Raw genomic sequence first — 18,559 nt, 5'->3', positions numbered from 1 at the left:
ATGATGGCGGTGGATTTGACTCCGAGGTTTAGAAGACTGAATAGTCAAACGAGATGTTTTAATGAGAAGAAACACCCGACAGGTCTGTCTCTCTCTCTCTCTCCTTTTATAAAGGAAGCGGTACTTGTGTAATTCTAGGACTGCCTAAAGTGAATGACGCATGAAATGGAATGACGAATGACAGGTAGTAAATTTGAACAATAAATGGTCCCTTGTCATTCAGATTCTTACAAATGGAATAACGATTGAAATCTTTAGTTTTAGACCTGCCTAGGATAAGATAAGTGGGTGCTTGGTGGGATATCAGCTTTTACAAATGGAATGACAGGGTTTCTATATGTATTGACTTACTTTGAGCTAATGTTGTCAGTGATATCACCTTTTACAAATGGAATGATAAGGTTTCTAGGTGGAATGACATACTTTGAGGCAATGTTATCATCTCATCTCATTCTCTCTAGCCGCTTTATCCTTCTACAGGGTCGCAGGCAAGCTGGAGCCTATCCCAGCTGACTACGGGCGAGAGGCGGGGTACACCCTGGACAAGTCGCCAGGTCTTCACAGGGCTGACACATAGACACAGACAACCATTCACACTCACATTCACACCTACGCTCAATTTAGAGTCACCAGTTAACCTAACCTGCATGTCTTTGGACTGTGGGGGAAACCGGAGCACCCTGAGGAAACCCACGCGGACACGGGGAGAACATGCAAACTCCGCACAGAAAGGCCCTCGCCGGCCCCGGGGCTCGAACCCAGGACCTTCTTGCTGTGAGGCGACAGCGCTAACCACTACACCACCGTGCCGCCGCAATGTTATCAGTGATATCAAATTAACAAATGGAATGACATTGTTGCTAGGGTTGTAGGTTTTGGGCAATTCCATGTAAATGTCAACCTCACCATGCAAAATTAAAGCAACATGTAATACATCAAAACCACTCCCAGAGATATCACCTAGGCCTGTATTTTACAGATGTGAATAAGTTGAACCAATTTGTAACCAACCTAATATGTCACTGTCAGTCTTTCTTTCTTATAATGTAAAACCCAAGCTAAAACCAACTTTGATCATGTACAATTCTATATTATTGCCACAAGCCACAGAAATGTATGCTAAAATCCACAAAACAGCAAAACAATAGCCATCCTAAATATTATTTAAGAACTTTGATAGTTTTAGCTGATATTTAGAGAGTTTTTCAAAGGGTTATGGTGGTTAAATTGCTGATTTTCTAAACATATGCCATGTCTATTTCAGACGCGTCACATCCGTAACGGAATTTCGTCACATCCATAACGCTGACTTTTCCTTCCAAAACTCTGCATGAAATACAAAATATTTTAAACAAAGATTTTTTAATATTCACCTTGGACCCCTCTATCAAACGGATATCTCCATTTCGACATTAGGTTTACGATTTCAGAGTTTGATAAAAATGTACAGTCACCCAAGAAAAGTGATACTTTTTCTGTCACATCCATAACGCATCTTTTATTGGCGTTTTCTGGCATGCCCTAGATGTACTATGGGAATTGTTCTTGTTCTATCACTTCTCCAGTATGGTACAGCCTTAAAATATGCAACACCTGTTTAAATACTGGGGGACAATAAAACATGCACTGGCTCATTTGTTGCCATTTTGAGTTCAAGTGTCACGTCCATAACGCTGGAATTGCTCTTATAGGTGATATCACTGATAACATTGCCTCAAAGTATGTCATTCCACCTAAAAACACCGTCATTCCATTTGTAAAAGGGGATATCACTGATAACATTAGCTTAAAGTATGTCATTCCACCTGGAAACGCTGTCGTTCCATTTGTAAAAGGTGATATCGCTGATAACATAACCTAAAAGTATGTCATTCCACTTAGAAACAATGTCATTCCATTTCATGAGCTGAAAGCATGTCATTCCACCTACATTTCAATCGTTATTCCATTTATAAGAATCTGAATGACAAGGGACCATTTATTGTTCAAATCACTAGCTGTCATTCGTCATTCCATTTCATGCGTCATTCACTTTAGGGAGTCCCGTAATTCTGCTGTTTGAACCCCACTGACGCAGTGACAGTTGACCTGCTGCTGCGAGGCGGGGTTTGTGTGTGTAAACCTGTTAGATATGAATTCAGTGCTGGGAATTTCTCTATAAAGTTTACAAGCCAACACGCTTCTCGTTTGCTTGAGGGAAAATCAGTCATCTTTCCTTTCTTTCTGCTCCCATGTCATTCCTCAGAGATTATCACAAAGACTGAAAACACAGGGTAAAGCCTTACATTAAGCTCAAAGAAGGTGTTCGTCAGCTTGAGCTCACTGCAGCATGAGTGCACTATACATAACAAAGTATCGTACACTTGTACTATTACACTCACTCGCCACTTTAATAGGAACTTGCTCTTGATTAAGACTCCTGTTCTTGGCTGCAGGACTGGAACCCAATGCGTTGTTCTGCTGCTGCATGCTGAGATGCTTTTCTGCTCACCACGGGTGTAAAGAGTTGCTATGAGTTACTATATCCTTCCTGGCAGCTCGAACCAGTCTGTCCATTTTCCTCTGACCTCTCTTCAACAAGGCGTTTGTTTCCACCCACAGAACTGTCGCTCAGTCAACTCAATGTTTTTTGTTTTTCGCACCATTCTGTGTAAACTCTAGAGACTGCTGTGTGTGAAAACCCCAGCAGATCAGCAGTTTCTGAAATACTCAAACCAGTCCATCTCGCTCAAACCAACACCCATGCCACAGTGAAAGAAAGTCACACTTTGAGATCACATTCATTCATTCATTATCTCTAGCCGCTTTATCCTTCTACAGGGTCGCAGGCAAGCTGGAGCCTATCCCAGCTGACTACGGGCGAAAGGCGGGGTACACCCTGGACAAGTCGCCAGGTCATCACAGGGCTGACACATAGACACAGACAACCATTCACACTCACATTCACACCTACGCTCAATTTAGAGTCACCAGTTAACCTAACCTGCATGTCTTTGGACTGTGGGGGAAACCGGAGCACCCGGAGGAAACCCACGCGGACACGGGGAGAACATGCAAACTCCGCACAGAAAGGCCCTCGCCGGCCCCGGGGCTCGAACCCAGGACCTTCTTGCTGTGAGGCGACAGCGCTAACCACTACACCACCGTGCCGCCCCTTTGAGATCACAATTTTTTCCCATTCTGATGTTTGAACATTTTAAACTGAAGCTCTTGAGTTGTATTTGCATGTTTTTATGTATTTAGCTGCTGTCAAGGGATTGGCTGATTAGAGAACTACATAAAACAGCAGGTGGATGTAGGGGTGTTCTTAATAAAGTAGCTGGTGATTGTATAATCACAATTCTCATATACGATATGTATCGCAATATCTGGGTTTGTTCACAAACTGCAAGCGAGACAATAGTGTTGCGTTATAAAAACTGTTAACAAAAATCTCCATGGTTAAACTGAAACACTAACCCACATGGCTGGAAAAGATGGACTGTTTTAGAATGCGTCCTGGCTGAAGGTGCCATATACCGTAACCCTCCGACTCTCTCTCCGAACTGTGGCAGGACCGTTTAGAGCAACCCAGCTGTGGCGTAACATCATCAAGAGCTTACAGACGCAGGTGGAGGTCAGGCGTCGGCGACAGCACTTGCGAGTACACAGAGACTGCTTCACTGGCTCCGATGCCGTCGACGTGGTTCTCAGCCACCTCATGCAGAACATCTATTTCTGCACCAGCGACGTGACCCGCCTCAAAGCTGTTCGGCTTTGCCAGGCCCTCATGGACGCCCGAGTGTTCGAACCTGTTGGTGTGAAGCTCTTTTGCAGGGAAAAAGAGCTGGCCTTCGAGGACTCCGGCTATAGTCTCTACCGCTTTCTGGATTCCGACGGCCTTCCTGGATCAGCCAGGCGCAGTGGTGATATGGAGAATGAAACACCTGGGAAAGAAAATGGAAAGAAGAAGAAGGGATCCAGGTCAGAACATAATTTCATGATGCTGTATCAACCTGAAAATGATTGATTTTTGCTCATTATATGTGTGTTTAAAGGTTTGATGACGTAAGGACCATCTCCAACCCGTTGGCATTGGGATCCTCGGACAGAAGGGTGGAGAGAATACTGAAAACCATTAACCTCCAGCCGTCAATACCTTCAGGCCTGAATCGTGTTGGTTTATCTACTACCTACCTCTCAAAGCGAGGTGAGACGGCTCTCTGTAAAGGTGGTCCGCATTGCTGTTTTTAACATATTCCATCAGCATTGCATCTCACAGAAGGATCCTGAGGAAATTTCCTGGCTTTGTTCCAGAAGAATGAAACCAAATCACTTGTACTCTCATAAATATGTCTATCGTTTTCTCTTGAAGCTGCAATCCAGTTCGAGCAGTAAAATAACAGAACCAACAGCAAGAAAAAAAAAGTGCAGGACATGCTGCCCTTAGACTTAATTACTACTATGACGATCAAAAGGATCCAGTTCCATCCAATAAAACATCCCATTTCATACGGCCAAAAGTATGTGGACACCTGGCCATCATATCCATATGTGGTTCTTCCATCTTTGTATGCTACAGCATGACAATTTCCCTTCACTAGAACTAAGAAACCCAAACCTGTTCCAGCATGACAATGCCCCTGTGCACAAAGCAAGCTCCATGAGAAAATGGTTTGCCAAATTTAGAGTGGAAGAACTCGAGTTTCCTGCACAAATCCCTGATCTCAACCCTACTGGGATGAACTGGAACACTGACTGAACCCCAGACCTCCTCACCTGACATCATTGTCTGATCTCATCTCACTTAATGTTCTGATAGCTGAATTATCATAAATCCCCACAGCCATGCCCCAAAATCTTGTGGAAAGCCTTCTCGGAAGAGTAGAGGTTATTAGAGCGGCAAAGTGGGACTAAATCTGGAATGGGCTGTTCATTGTGCACGTATGGGTGTGATAGTTAAGTGTCCACAAATTTTAGACCATATATGGCCCTTTTCCACTACCCTTTTTCAGCTCACTTCAGCTCGCTTCAGCTCACTTCAGCCCGACACGGCTCGCGTTTCGACTACCAAAAACCAGCACGACTCAGCTCGTTTCAGCCCTGCTTAGCCCCTAAAACTCGCACCGTTTTGGAGTGGGGCTGAAGCGAGCCAAGCCGTGCCGAGTGAGGTTGGGGGCGTGAGCAGACACTCCCCTGTGCACTGATTGGTGAGGAGGAGTGTCCTCACATGCCCACACACGCCCCGCGAGCGCGCTGGGATCTGCGCCTCATCTATACGCTCTTGCCAGTATCTGTTGCCGTTGTCGGTGACAACAAGCCGCAACACTAACGACTCCATGTTTATTGTTTACTATCCGGGTCGTGAGACTACCGCTTAAAAGGTCACTGATGTCACTGTTTGCGCCGCCTAACGACATCACGTGACGTCCACCCACTTTCGCTAACTCCACCCAATGTGTCCACCCACTTCCAGCCAGCACGGTTCAGCGCGGTTGTAGTCGAAATGCAACTCCAACAGCCCCGCTCAGCCCAACTCAGCACGGCACGGCTCAGCCCGACTCAGCCGCGTTTGTAGTGGAAAAGCGGCAATAGTGTGTCATGTCATTGAATTTGTATTATATAAGGGTCTGTCTCAGAAACTGGGTACTGTGGGGGTCCCCCACTAAATATACTCAGTCAATAAACTATCCGGTTTTGAATGGTGGTGTTGGTTTTAATTTGAAATAAAATGATGAAAGAAATAATACAGATAAAACTAAATCTTTGATGTGAATACTCTATTCAGAATTTGGCAAAAATTCTGCAAATTTGTGGACAAATGGTGGCTTGATCTGGGACATGATAAATGGTCGACTACATCGCATTCCCTTAAAAAGGTTGTAGTCCACTGAAAAGTCTACAGTTATCACTGATTGTAGTTTAAGTTGTAACTTTATCCACCTAAGGATTGGTGCGCTCGCAGAATAATCATAACCGTAATAAAACATCATGCAAAATATTCGATCACCGTTGTAACTCCATTTTCCGCATACCCAAAACCAATACGATCGTGTGTTTTGATCTAAACGGAAAGCCTCAGGGTCAAGGTCACGACCTCACCAAAAGTAGTAACTTAAAATCACTATGCCATATAAAAATTTAGTTATAAATCTGTGTTTTTGTTTTTTTAAAACGAAAGCTGAAAGTGAGGTATAGAATATGTTTCTTACAGAATGTTACGATGGTAGCTGGGCTTGTATGAATTTCTGAGCTATAAAATGAGTTGTGGTCTATTTTTTTACCGTAGCGTGTTATTTGTGTGCGGGGAAGGACACACATTAACAATTTGCATGTGTAGAATGGAATTTTCCACTGCAACAGTTAGAAGTTGATCGTGCTTCCATTTGCGGTCTTTCTGTTACGCGGGTGATCTGTTGGGACGTTATCACTGAAAAGGGGAGTTTTGACAGTTTTATTTTGTTTTAGTCTTGCAGTATAAGTTCTTCTTCATCTTGCTTTCATATTTCGTAGTGTTTGCGTATTTTTGGCCAATATTTTGCAACCATGGTCAATTTAGATCGAACTTTTGATAGAATCTACGGCCAGTCATTTTGCCCCGCCCCCGCCTTGCGTTCCATCCGGTGCGGTAGTGATGTCCCGTTGCTCGCACGCCACAGCAGAGACCCGCGCGATCTTCAGCCGGTACAGTCGCTGTTCTTTTACCACCACTGTTTATTCTCATCTTTCCGGTGTGTTCTTGATTTATCCATTGTGTCCTATTTCACCATATCAAATACCCAAACTGTATCATATTATTCATATTTAAGTGAATAATCAATTCAGTCATCATAACTCAGCATTTTTAACCCAAGCAATCAAAAAGAGGAAATATATTCAATATTTTCACTCCTCTGTGAAGGAGGGGCTTTAATTCTTCATGATGTAGTTATTTTATATTGAAATCAATTTTACAAAAGCATTTGAATTGTAATAAAAATTTTCCACAGTGGAGGCCAGATAAAGCAAGATACTATCTTTATTCTTATTAAACATGACAAAAGAAACATTGAGTGTTGGGTAAATGCAAAAAAAAAATAGTAAAATTAGAACATTTATTTTGTGACCATAACGTAAAAGGTATTCCTCAAACTTGATTTTGAAACTTGTCAATAAAACCTTGGGGATGAGTGGAAATGCGAAAACAGTGTTGAAAGCAAGATTCTTGGACATGAGTGAATTGGTTTAATAGCACGAGGGAAATATGTTTTCTGATTTCATAATGAGTCCAAATCCACAGCCCTGTTGCTGCTGTGATTGAAAAGCTCCTGATTTTTGCGGTCAGGACCTGGCTGAATAAAGCACCTTAGTTTTGTTGACGGTGATAAAATTCTAATCCATATGCAGCACTTTTTTATTGCTGAATTATTTTATTTTAAAAATGCATGCCGTGATACCTTGTTGTTTTTGCAGTGGTACAGGAAGTGTGGAAACAACAAACCCTACTCCAGCTGTTGCAGTTAGTAGAGGTGCCGGTGTTGGACTGCGTCCTGACGTCACCCGCAAAACCTGCTCCTCTTCGCATGCGTTTGCTGAGGAACCATGACCTGGTCATCTCCAACACCTGTGTGGATCGGGAAGTGTCTCAGGTCCTCAACCTGCCAGAGTCAGTGTCCAATACAGCGAAAGCAGAAATAAATATGGAAATCGACATGTTATGGCCATTGGATAACAAATGAATTAGTCTGGATAACTAAAGAAGTAGCCAATTATTAGAAATAGTTTCACTGATGTTTAAAAAGATGAGACTTTATTGTCGTTGTAGTTATACAACCAAACTTTTTGTTGTGGAACTAAATATAATGTTATGATTTTCATTTCTTACAGAAGCGTATTGCTGCCACACCAGAAAAAAGAAAAAAAAAATCAGTATCACGTAATAACATGAAAAAGTTTTGTTATAACATATTTTCACTATAGGGGTGTTCACACGGCAACTTTTACTCCGGTGTAGCACCGGGGCTGCCCCGGTAGAGCGTTCACACGGTACAAAGTTATACCGGTGTCGCCCCTGAAAGCTGCTTAAACCGGTGCAAATCTAACCCTGCTCGGGAGGTGGTTTAAGAAATTTACTCCGGAGTAAATGCTAGTTTGCGGGGCAGCACCGATTATAAAATGGGCCATCTGAACGCTATAGGGGTAGACTCGCTACGCGGGAGGAGAGTTGATTACATACGGGCATTGCATAATTTGCATCCTGGTATTTTGCGCTTCCAAAATGGCGAATATCAACAACAGAACTGCGTGTCTTCCAATGTTGCCAGATTGGGTGGTTTTAAGTGCATTTTGGCGGATTTGAACATATTTTGGGCTGGAAAACGTCAGCAGTATCTGGCAACACTGGTGTCTTCATCCACGCTGTTTTCCCGGCGCTTGGTGATGCCATGACAACCGGGAAAAGGAAGTACATTTTCACGAATGCACATATTTCATTTCCGCATTATTACTATCGTATAGCACGGTCGCAAAAACTGCCGTGTGAACGCAAGTGGGGCTGCACCGGTGCTAACACGCTTCTCTCTAGTAAGCAGGTTTGTGACGTGTGAACGCTCCACAAAATTTACACCGGTGTAAGATATATCGCAACAAAATACATCGGTGCAGCATCGATGCAAATATATGCCGTGTGAACACCCCTAATATTACAGTTGTGGTCAGAAGTTTACATACAGTGATGTGAATGTCATCTTGGCTATGAATGTAATGGCAATATTTGGGCTTTCAGTAATTTCTTTGAACTGTTATTTTTCTCTGGCAGAATGTACAGCATACATCTTTAATTAAAAAAAAACACCACTAGAATTTGGTGCACAAGTTTTAATTTTCTTTGGGTTTTCTGAACTCAACACAGGGTCAAAAATATACATACAGCACACCTAATATTTGGGTAAAATGTCTCTTCGCAAGATTCACCTTGACCAAACGTTTTTGTTTACCATGAACAAGCTTCTGGCAGAATTCTGGTTGGATATTTCATGACTCTTCGTGGTAGAATTGGTAGAGTTCAATTAATCCCCCCCTTGGCATGGACTCGACTTATAAGGACAGTACATATATTTTCAATAGGGTTGAAGTCAGGACTTGTTTTAAGCTTAATGTTAGCCTGCTTTATCCTCCACAACCAGCTCTGATGCGTGTTTGGGTTCACGGTCCTGTTGTAACTCCCAAGTCCCTGATGGTTTATGCTGAAGAATTCTGAGTTAGTCCTCCTCCTTCATTATTCCATCCACTTTGCGCAATGAACCAGTTCCACTGGCAGCAAAACAGCCCCAGAGCATGATGATCCTACCACCACCACCAGCTGGTACAGTGTCCCTCTGTACATGGTGGCCATTGTGGCCAAACAACTCAATCTTTGTCTCATCTGACCATACAGCTTTCCTCGAGAAGGCTTTTTCTTTGTCCGTGTGGTCAGCTTCAAACTTTAGTTAAGCTTGAAGGTGTCGATTTTGGAGCAGGGGGTTATTTCTTGGATAGCAGCCTCTTAGTCCATGGTGATCTGAACTGTAGACAGTGATCCATCAGCTTCCAGTTCATGGCAGGGCTGTGCCATGGTGGTTCCCAGGTTGTTCCTGACCATCCAAACCAATTTTGTTTCAGCTGAGGGTGACAGTTTGGGTTTTCTTGAAGCAAAGTGGCTTGGCAAAGTGACTACACCTCACAGTAACTTGGATACAATTGTTTGAACTGATCTTGGAACTTGCAGTTGTTTAGAAATGGCTCCAAGAGACATTCCGGAGTTGTGTATATCTGCGATCCTCCTTTCTCAGATCTGCACTGAGCTCCTTGGACTTTCCCATTGTGTTGTGTGTTGGTCAATCTAGTGAGTGCTGTAAACAAACCCTTTTTTATGAAGGCACAGAGAAGCTACCACTGCAGTCAATCATAACACTAACAGGAAGTTAAGAGACCTCGGCCTTGGCAAGATAAGAGACATTTTGGAAGTTTCAGCACATCTGAATTAATAATCTGAGTGTATGTACATTTTTGACCCTGTATGTATAATTTTGACCCTGTGTTGATTTCAGAAAACCCAAAGAAAATTAAAACTTGTGCACCAAATTCTAGTGGTTTTTTTTTTAAAAGATGTATGCTGTACATTCTGCCACAGAACAGTTCAAAGAAATGACTGAAAGCCCAAATATTGCCATGACATTCATATCCAAGATGACATTCATCTCACTGTAGTCTGGCTAACGCAACTTCAAAGCTCTGCGAGCATTTGGTCTGGCAAAGATATTAAGCCCAACTGTTTCCCAAAGCGCGTGGTTGACCTGCCTCCCTGAAATGCCTCAGTTTGCTACTGGTCGAAGCCAGAAAAGGCTGTGACGAAGCTTAAACCAATCACATCACTCTTTCCTCTGACGTATGTGACGTGACGGAAACTGCTTGAGTAACAGGAAGAAGATAAATACCTCCAGGGCTGCTCTTTGCTCCGTTTTCAATGAGAACTTCCCGTTGAATGCTTTCAATACAGCATCTACCGCTGTGTCAAAGGCTTGCCGCTGCTCCATGTTCGTAATGTTTCTAGTGAATGAAGCGCTTCCGGCATAGATTCTGTAAACAATCTATGGCTTCCGGTCGCAGTTCTACTACGTCACTGCCTTGAACACGCCTCTACCCAGGGCCGTTGGAGATGCTCAAAGTTGATTGGCTCCCGATTTTTCGGGAGCTTGGAAGAGCTGGAGATAGCTTGCCTTGCCAGACATATGCCGCTTTTCCACTACAAACGCGGCTGAGTCGGGCTGAGCCGTGCCGTGCTGAGTCGGGCTGAGCGGGCCTGTTGGAGTTGCATTTTGACTACAACCGCGCTGAACCGTGCTGGCTGGAAGTGGGTGGACACATTGGGTGGAGTTAGCGAAAGTGGGTGGACGTCATGTGATGTCGTTAAGCGGCGCAAACAGTGACATCAGTGATCTTTTAAGCGGTAGTCTCACGACCCGGATAGTAAACAATAAACATGGAGGACATGGAGTCGTTAGTGTTGCTGGTCTTGGTGCTGTGGCTTGTTGTCACCGACAATGCCAACAGATACTGGCAAGAGCGTATAGATGAGGCGAGGCGCATAAGGCTTCAGAAATTCTCGTAATTCTTCTTCTTCCGGGTTTGCGGTGTTTACAGATCCCAGCGTGCTCGCGGGGCGTGTGTGGGCATGTGAGGACACTCCTCCTCACCAATCAGTGCACAGGGGAGTGTCTCCTCACGCCCCCAGCCTCACTCAGCTCGGTTTGGCTCGCTTCAGCCCTACTCCAAAACCGTGCGAGTTTTGGGTGCTAAGCAGGGCTGAAGCGAGCTGAGTCGTGCTGTTCTGAGGTAGTCGAAACGCGAGCTGTGTCGAGCTGAAGCGAGCTAAAGTGAGCTGAAAAAGGGTAGTGGAAAAGGGCCGTAAGTTCTCAACAGGCCCCCATGTTGCGTCACACTTAGGATGGGCGGGCCCAGGCTAATCTCACTGTATGTAAACTTCTGACCACAACTGTATATGAAACGTTTCACGTTATAACGTGATAACTTAAAACTCATGTTTGAATATATGGTTTGAATGAGGTGTATGGGGAATAAGCTGGGTAATTTACATGATTTAATCAGGTTTTATTTCATGTTTGGGTTGAACTGCTGTAAGGTTGGAAAAATATTCAGAGTCAAACTTCTTGGATCAATAACTCCTAAAACACAAGAGACGCCTCTTTCCCACTGTATGAAGGTAGACAATGAGCTCCAACCTAATTTTAATCAAAACGAGTCGTTCTCAGAGGTGGACTAATAACAGGGGTCTCTGTGTGCAGTGGGCTGTGAGCGCACAGGGATCATCTAAAAAGTGCAAGACCGAAAAGAGATGCTCCAAAAATATTCAATAACTTCACCGTTATTCACTGTCGTGTCACCAAAATCAGTGCGCACATCAACAGTCTCCTGTTTGTTAAACTACAGCAGTTATTTTGAAAAAAAATGTGCTTTTGCATAATTTTAGGGAATTTTTATCGAGTAAAATATTCAATAACTTTTTTTTTTTTCCTGTTCTACACTGTACTGTTACCAAAATCACAAACAGGAGACTGTTGATGTGCACAGTGATTTTGGTGACATGACAGTGAATAACGGTGAAGTTATTGAATATTTTTGGAGCATCTCTTTTCGGTCTTGCACTTTTTAGACGATCCCTGTGTGCTCGCCTCACAGCCAGCAGCACACACAGACCCCTGTTATTAGTCCAGATTTAATTAAAAAAAATGATATGTATATTATTATGCCTCCTAGTTTTTTTTTTTTTTTTTTTACTGTTTGTACTATTAAAAAAAAAAGTCTGTGAAATGTGGTTGTTTTTTCCTCTACGAGAGGTTGTGTTGTATTGTATTGTATTGTGTTGTTCTTGTATAAATAAAATACAAAAAAAACCCAAACTGTTATTAGTCCAGCTCGGAGAACGACTCCTTTTGATTAAAATTAGGTTAGAGCTCATTGTCTACCTTCATACAGTAGGAAAGAGGCGTCTCTTGTGTTTTAGAGTTATTGACCTCAGAAGTTTGACTCTGTAAATATATTAACTTTCCAGCAGTTCAACCCAAACATGAAATAAAACTTGATTAAATCATGTAAATGAGCCGTATCAGCCAGTTTATTCCCCATATGAGCCAGTTTATTCTCCACACACCTCAGTCATTCAAACATAAGTTTAGTTATCACGTTATAACATAAAACTGTTATAACACGAAAAGTTTCATGTAATAACGTGAATATATTGTTATAACACATTATTTATATAAAATTTACCAGCTGGGAGGTCTGTATGGTAAAATACCGTGACTGAGGTCTTGAAAGTACTGACTTGCCCCTTTTCCACCAAAGCAGTTCCAGGGCTGGTTCGGGGCCAGTGCTTAGTTTGGAACCGGGTTTTCTGTTTCCACTGACAAAGAACTGGCTCTGGGGCCAGAAAACCCGGTTCCAGGCTAGCACCAACTCTCTGCTGGGCCAGAGGAAAGAACCGCTTACGTCAGCGGGGGGGGCGGAGTTGTTAAGACCAACAACAATAACAAGACCGCGAAAGATCGCCATTTTTAAGCAACGAGAAGCAGCATCTGTACAAACGCTAAGTCATCCATTATTATTGTTGCTGCTGCTTCTTCCATGTTGTTTTTGCTTCGATATTTGCGCCAAGGTTTATGCAAACGTAGCGCCGTAACTTCCGTATAGAGCGACGTAATGACGTGGCTCCGCTTAGCACCGCGAGCTATGGAAAAGCAAACACTGAGGCCCTCTGGGCCAAGGTCAGTATTCAAGGCCGAGCTTAAGCTGGTAAATAATATATTTTTTTTCTTTACCAAATTCTAACAGAAAACGAGAGCGCCCGAAAGGGAAAACCGAGCCGAGCCGCCATTTTGAATCCTCATTCACGGCTGTAATGCAAATGGCTTTCTCCTTGGTATACAAGTGCACTTCCGTGGCAGGAAGGAAAAAAACTACATTTTGCTGCCTATGTAGTCCCCTATTTATACAAATAAGAGTCAGTCAGGATTCAGACATGTTTTTGCTCAGCGTTGGCAACAGTTAGAGGTTTTTAGCTTTCTCCTGAAATATTTTCTTTTATTTCTTCTTCCTCAGGGCAGTAAAACTCGCTTTCGCTGTGAACACTGTCGTTATCGCTATCCATGCTATAAAATTAATGCTATTCTCCTGAGAAATGCTGGCAAAAATTTATAAGATTTTGATAATATTTTAAATAAATCTTATAAAAAAAAGTTAAATGTTGACAAACAAATGCTACTATGTTTGTTTGTTGTGAACGAGCGAGTCGCCAGAGGTCCTCGCCAGCCAATCAGAGCGCAGGATTTGATGGAAACTGGACCACGAAAAAAATAAATTGTCATAACAAACTTTTTACATTATTATGTGATTCCTCCCCCTGGTGTGGCAGCAATACACTTCTGCAACTTTTATATATTTTTAGTTTTAACATTATATTTCATCCACCTACATTGGTGTATTAGTGTTGTTAAACAGAATCACATCCACCTTCTGTTTCTGTGTCCGAAAGACTGGACTCGTGGCTGATGGCAGCGGCAGACTGTCTGGAGCTGTTCCCAGATGAGGTGATAGTAGCGACAGGAGAGCAGCTGCTCCAGGTCCATGCTGCGGAGGCTGATGAGAAGCTGGGTGCTTACAAGAAACTATTATTCGACGCCATAGCCAAGTACTTCAGCAGTCAGGAGAGAGTTCCCTTACTGGCTGGATGTTACATGGACATCTATGCAGGCATCCTTCAGCTTCTAGGTGAAAGCGATGCAGATACAAAAGCACTCAGTATACAACGTTTAACAAACTTTCTTCCTTGAATACCTATTTTTACACCTCGTTAGCTTTCAGTTTGGGTTCTTTCCACATCTGAGGGGATCTAAAATGCAAAAATTGATCTGTACACAGTTCTTAAAGGAGATATGCAGAACCATGGCCTCACTTTTTGTTTAGAAATGCCTTGAGAGCTCAAGAACGGCACAGGAATCGTTTTAAAGGTCCCATGGCATGAAATTTTCACTTTCTGAGTTTTTTTAACATTAAAATGAGTTCCTCTGACCTTCTTAAGTCACCCCAGTGGCTAGAAATGTCATAATGTGTAAACCAAACTATGCCCACCCTTTGTCAACATTTGAGAATGGCGCGTCAAAACGGCGCGTTGATAGGCTCTTCCCTTTAATCTGTGGTTGGTAGAAGAGAGCAACTGGACTTGCTTGAAAAGTCTTGAAGACGTTTCGCCTCTCGTCCGAAAGGCATCATCAGTTCTGTCTGTCTAATAGGGAGTATCAAGTATTTATCCTCTCATGGATCATCATAGAATCCAAATCAGAATGCTGATGGCTGCATTGAAGGTGGCTGATAGATGTCATAGACACCCACCTCTGTTCAGTGATGGTCGTTCCAGGCTGACAAAATTGAACAATCCTCTCTGGCTAAGATGTCTGCCAGTTTTCTGGAAGTCCTCTCATACTCCCGCACTAGTCGAAGGGAACTCATCCCAAAGTGTGTAGAAACATATCTGTGAAGATACTCAGTCGTCCAGGTACATAGTAATCTGTGGTTGGTAGAAGAGAGCAACTGGACTTGCTTGAAAAGTCTAGCAAGTCCAGTCTGCAAGTCTGCAAAAGTCTGCAAGCTTGCAGACTTTTCAAGCAAGTCCAGTTGCTCTCTTCTACCAACCACAGATTACTATGTACCTGGACGACTGAGTATCTTCACAGATATGTTTCTACACACTTTGGGATGAGTTCCCTTCGACTAGTGCGGGAGTATGAGAGGACTTCCAGAAAACTGGCAGACATCTTAGCCAGAGAGGATTGTTCAATTTTGTCAGCCTGGAACGACCATCACTGAACAGAGGTGGGTGTCTATGACATCTATCAGCCACCTTCAATGCAGCCATCAGCATTCTGATTTGGATTCTATTATGATCCATGAGAGGATAAATACTTGATACTCCCTATTAGACAGACAGAACTGATGATGCCTTTCGGACGAGAGGCGAAACGTCTTCAAGACTTTTCAAGCAAGTCCAGTTGCTCTCTTCTACCAACCACAGATTACTATGTACCTGGACGACTGAGTATCTTCACAGATACTCTTCCCTTTACTACGTCAGCAAGGGAGATGATCCCCACGCCCCCCCTCTGGATTCCCACCCACTGTATGGATTGCCCGCCCAGCTCAAAAGTTGCCACCATAGATACGTCACTTCAATTTTGTAGTGAGGAGACCATAGAGGACACAACAACATGGCACCACCTAAGCGAGCGAAACATGGAAATTGCGCTGTACATGGATGTGACAACACAGAAAGGAGTCTGTTTTTACTGCCGACGGGAGAGCCCCTGAAGACGCAGTGGCTTAATTTTATTTACTCCAATAATACGCCGTCGAGTCTACCTAAGACGGTGTATGTTTGTCGGAAGCATTTTCCTGATGAATGTTTCCACAACTTGGGACAGTACAGGGCAGGTTTTGCACATCAACTGTCACTGAAGCCTGGGTCTGTACCAAGCATCCCTGCCGCATCAGCCACAAACACCGAACAAGTAAGTGTATAACTGTTAAGTCGTTTTGCCGTATTTTAAAATCGGTGCCACGTTAGCCTTGCAATGGCTACATTAGCTGTGCAGCTAACCGCTTCCTGCAGTTAGCCAGGTACTCTGCGCTACAAAACTAAAGAGCATGCAGCATGCTCTGTTAAACTGAGTTTAGTCTGGAAATTGACTAACTTATGAGCTTATGTTTGACTATTGCTCCGCAATGCATGTCTTCTGTTGGATAAGCGATATGTTGCTGTAGTTGCTGCTTCTATCCTCTTTGGTTATGGAGTGTGTGTTCAAGCCTAGGGTATTATACGTTCGTAAACTACCACTCCGAACACTCTCACTCTCTGTTCTCTGTGTCACGTTGAGTTTACGAAAGGAGTCCGAGGGAGAACGGGGTTTTGTCTTAGCAGCGTGGCTACAGGCGCTGATAGCAGCGAGTATGTGTGCGCAGCTTGGTCAAGCCCCTCCCCCTCCCCCCCATGGCCCGCCCCCACCCTCTACCCTTCCCCGCCTCCTGCTTCTCATTAGCAAAACGACGCACTGGGAAAAGCGCTGAAATGGGGCTTTCTCCCAGGAGGCTATATCTACGTGCCGAGGGTTCATTTCGAGAAAGGCTGCGGATATAACATCCGGAAACCTCCACGAGCCCGTTTAAAGCATCAACAAACCACCATGCCATGGGACCTTTAAGCGTAATTTTTACGATTAAAATGATTTCATATAAGTAGCGGTCTGAGTGAATGACCTTCATCTGTGACATCACTGCAGGAAGTCTATTGGTCTCCTCGCCATTTCCGCTATGCTAAAACACAGAGCTGACTGCAATGCCGAGCCTCCATTTTGAGCTAATTTATCACCATGCCACGCAGATGTGTTGCTGGTGGGTGCAGTAAGATGACAGAAGGTGGATTTACGCTGCATTCATGACCCAAGAATGTTCAAACTGCAAAGGTTTGGATGCGTTTTGCGAGAAGTTCATGGGCATGTTTTACTGAAGACTTGTACAAAACCTCCGATCTGTTGAGCAGCATTGGCGATAAGCCCGTATTGAAAGAAGGTGCAGTACCAACAATTAAAGGAAAAGAAAACTACAAGAAAAGGAAAGGAAGTTCAGTTGCACCAGTTCTCCCAGAAGGTGAGCTGAGCAGTAATGGCGGAGTACTCTGTATGGAGAAAATGAAGAATGATTGGACCAGTCATCAGATTTCTCTGCTGGATATGTTTGCCTCAGCAGCAATATCTCGCCCTTACGTGCAAGAAGCGAATGAACGAAGAACTGAAAGTCAGATTGTTTTGAAACAATCAACCACAAGATCGGCCTTCAAGAAGCGAGAACAGACGGGTAAGATGCGACTCTCATTTGGTTACATCAAAACAACACTCGTTGTTTACCTGGATTTAGATTAATACATGTAACTTGTATTGTGTGTTTAAGTTACCAGTATAAGATTTATTTAATTTGCTTCAGAATGTGATTCTCGGGTCATCTGATTATTTAATGAGCCTTTTACGTTTTATCAGTGAAAACGCATGCATGTACAAGTATGTTGCACAAGTTATAACACCCATCCTGTTTTAATGAGAGTCACATGAGGCTGTCAGTTCAATTCCATTCAATTCTCTAGACGGCTTTGTTCTCTGGCTTTATTTTGTAAGGTGAGGGCCTTCATGGCCGACGTGTTGCTATCGGATTCACTATCCAATGGTTCGAACTGATACTGTTCTACGTATATAACAGTAGCATGTACAGACACTCAAATTTCAAGACTATCACAGTCAGATGTATCGCTATCTGAGGAATCTGAAGAGTCTCCAATAAATCCGAACGAAGAGGCCACTGCAACCACTCTCGCCTGCCGAGTCTGGCTTTGGTCTATAGCTGTAAAAGGCCTCAGCCTTAAAACCGGTTTCTGCTGTGACGTCACTCACTCGGGGCTCGCTGGCTCAGCGGGGCTCGAATGCCAACTTTGTGGTCGATTTTCTCATCTCATTATCTGTAGCCGCTTTATCCTGTTCTACAGGGCCGCAGGCAAGCTGGAGCCTATCCCAGCTGACTACGGGCGAAAGGCGGGGTACACCCTGGACAAGTCGCCAGGTCATCACAGGGCTGACACATAGACACAGACAACCATTCACACTCACATTCACACCTACGGTCAATTTAGAGTCACCAGTTAACCTAACCTGCATGTCTTTGGACTGTGGGGGAAACCGGAGCACCCGGAGGAAACCCACGCAGACACGGAGAGAACATGCAAACTCCACACAGAAAGGCCCTCGCCGGCCACGGGGCTCGAACCCGGACCTTCTTGCTGTGAGGCGACAGCGCTAACCACTACACCACCGTGCCGCCGTGGTCGATTTTAACTCTCAAAAATATATATATTTTTTATTCCCATTTATGCAGCATAGAAGAGTCAAGGATGGAGGTACTATCCACTCAGAAATGTATTTAAAAAATAAAGGCTCTGCGTATCTCCTTT

At 43.6% G+C, this 18,559-nt stretch overlaps 1 protein-coding gene across 1 annotated transcript in view; it reads left to right on the top strand.

Annotated features, from left to right (window-relative positions):
• depdc4 (DEP domain containing 4) overlaps positions 1 to 18,559 on the top strand; it is a 29,570-nt gene continuing 11,011 nt past the window's right edge. Inside the window, exons 1-5 of the mRNA XM_060902950.1 lie at positions 1 to 82; positions 3,555 to 3,963; positions 4,038 to 4,189; positions 7,432 to 7,624; positions 14,048 to 14,283. Coding sequence (XP_060758933.1) covers positions 1 to 82; positions 3,555 to 3,963; positions 4,038 to 4,189; positions 7,432 to 7,624; positions 14,048 to 14,283 — 1,072 coding nt within the window. The remainder of the gene's footprint in view (positions 83 to 3,554; positions 3,964 to 4,037; positions 4,190 to 7,431; positions 7,625 to 14,047; positions 14,284 to 18,559) is intronic.

Source organism: Neoarius graeffei, chromosome 21 (assembly GCF_027579695.1).
Source record: "Neoarius graeffei isolate fNeoGra1 chromosome 21, fNeoGra1.pri, whole genome shotgun sequence".
NCBI lineage: Eukaryota > Metazoa > Chordata > Actinopteri > Siluriformes > Ariidae > Neoarius > Neoarius graeffei.
Note: the sequence above shows the minus strand (reverse complement) of the source record. Positions and strands in the feature narration are given on the sequence as shown.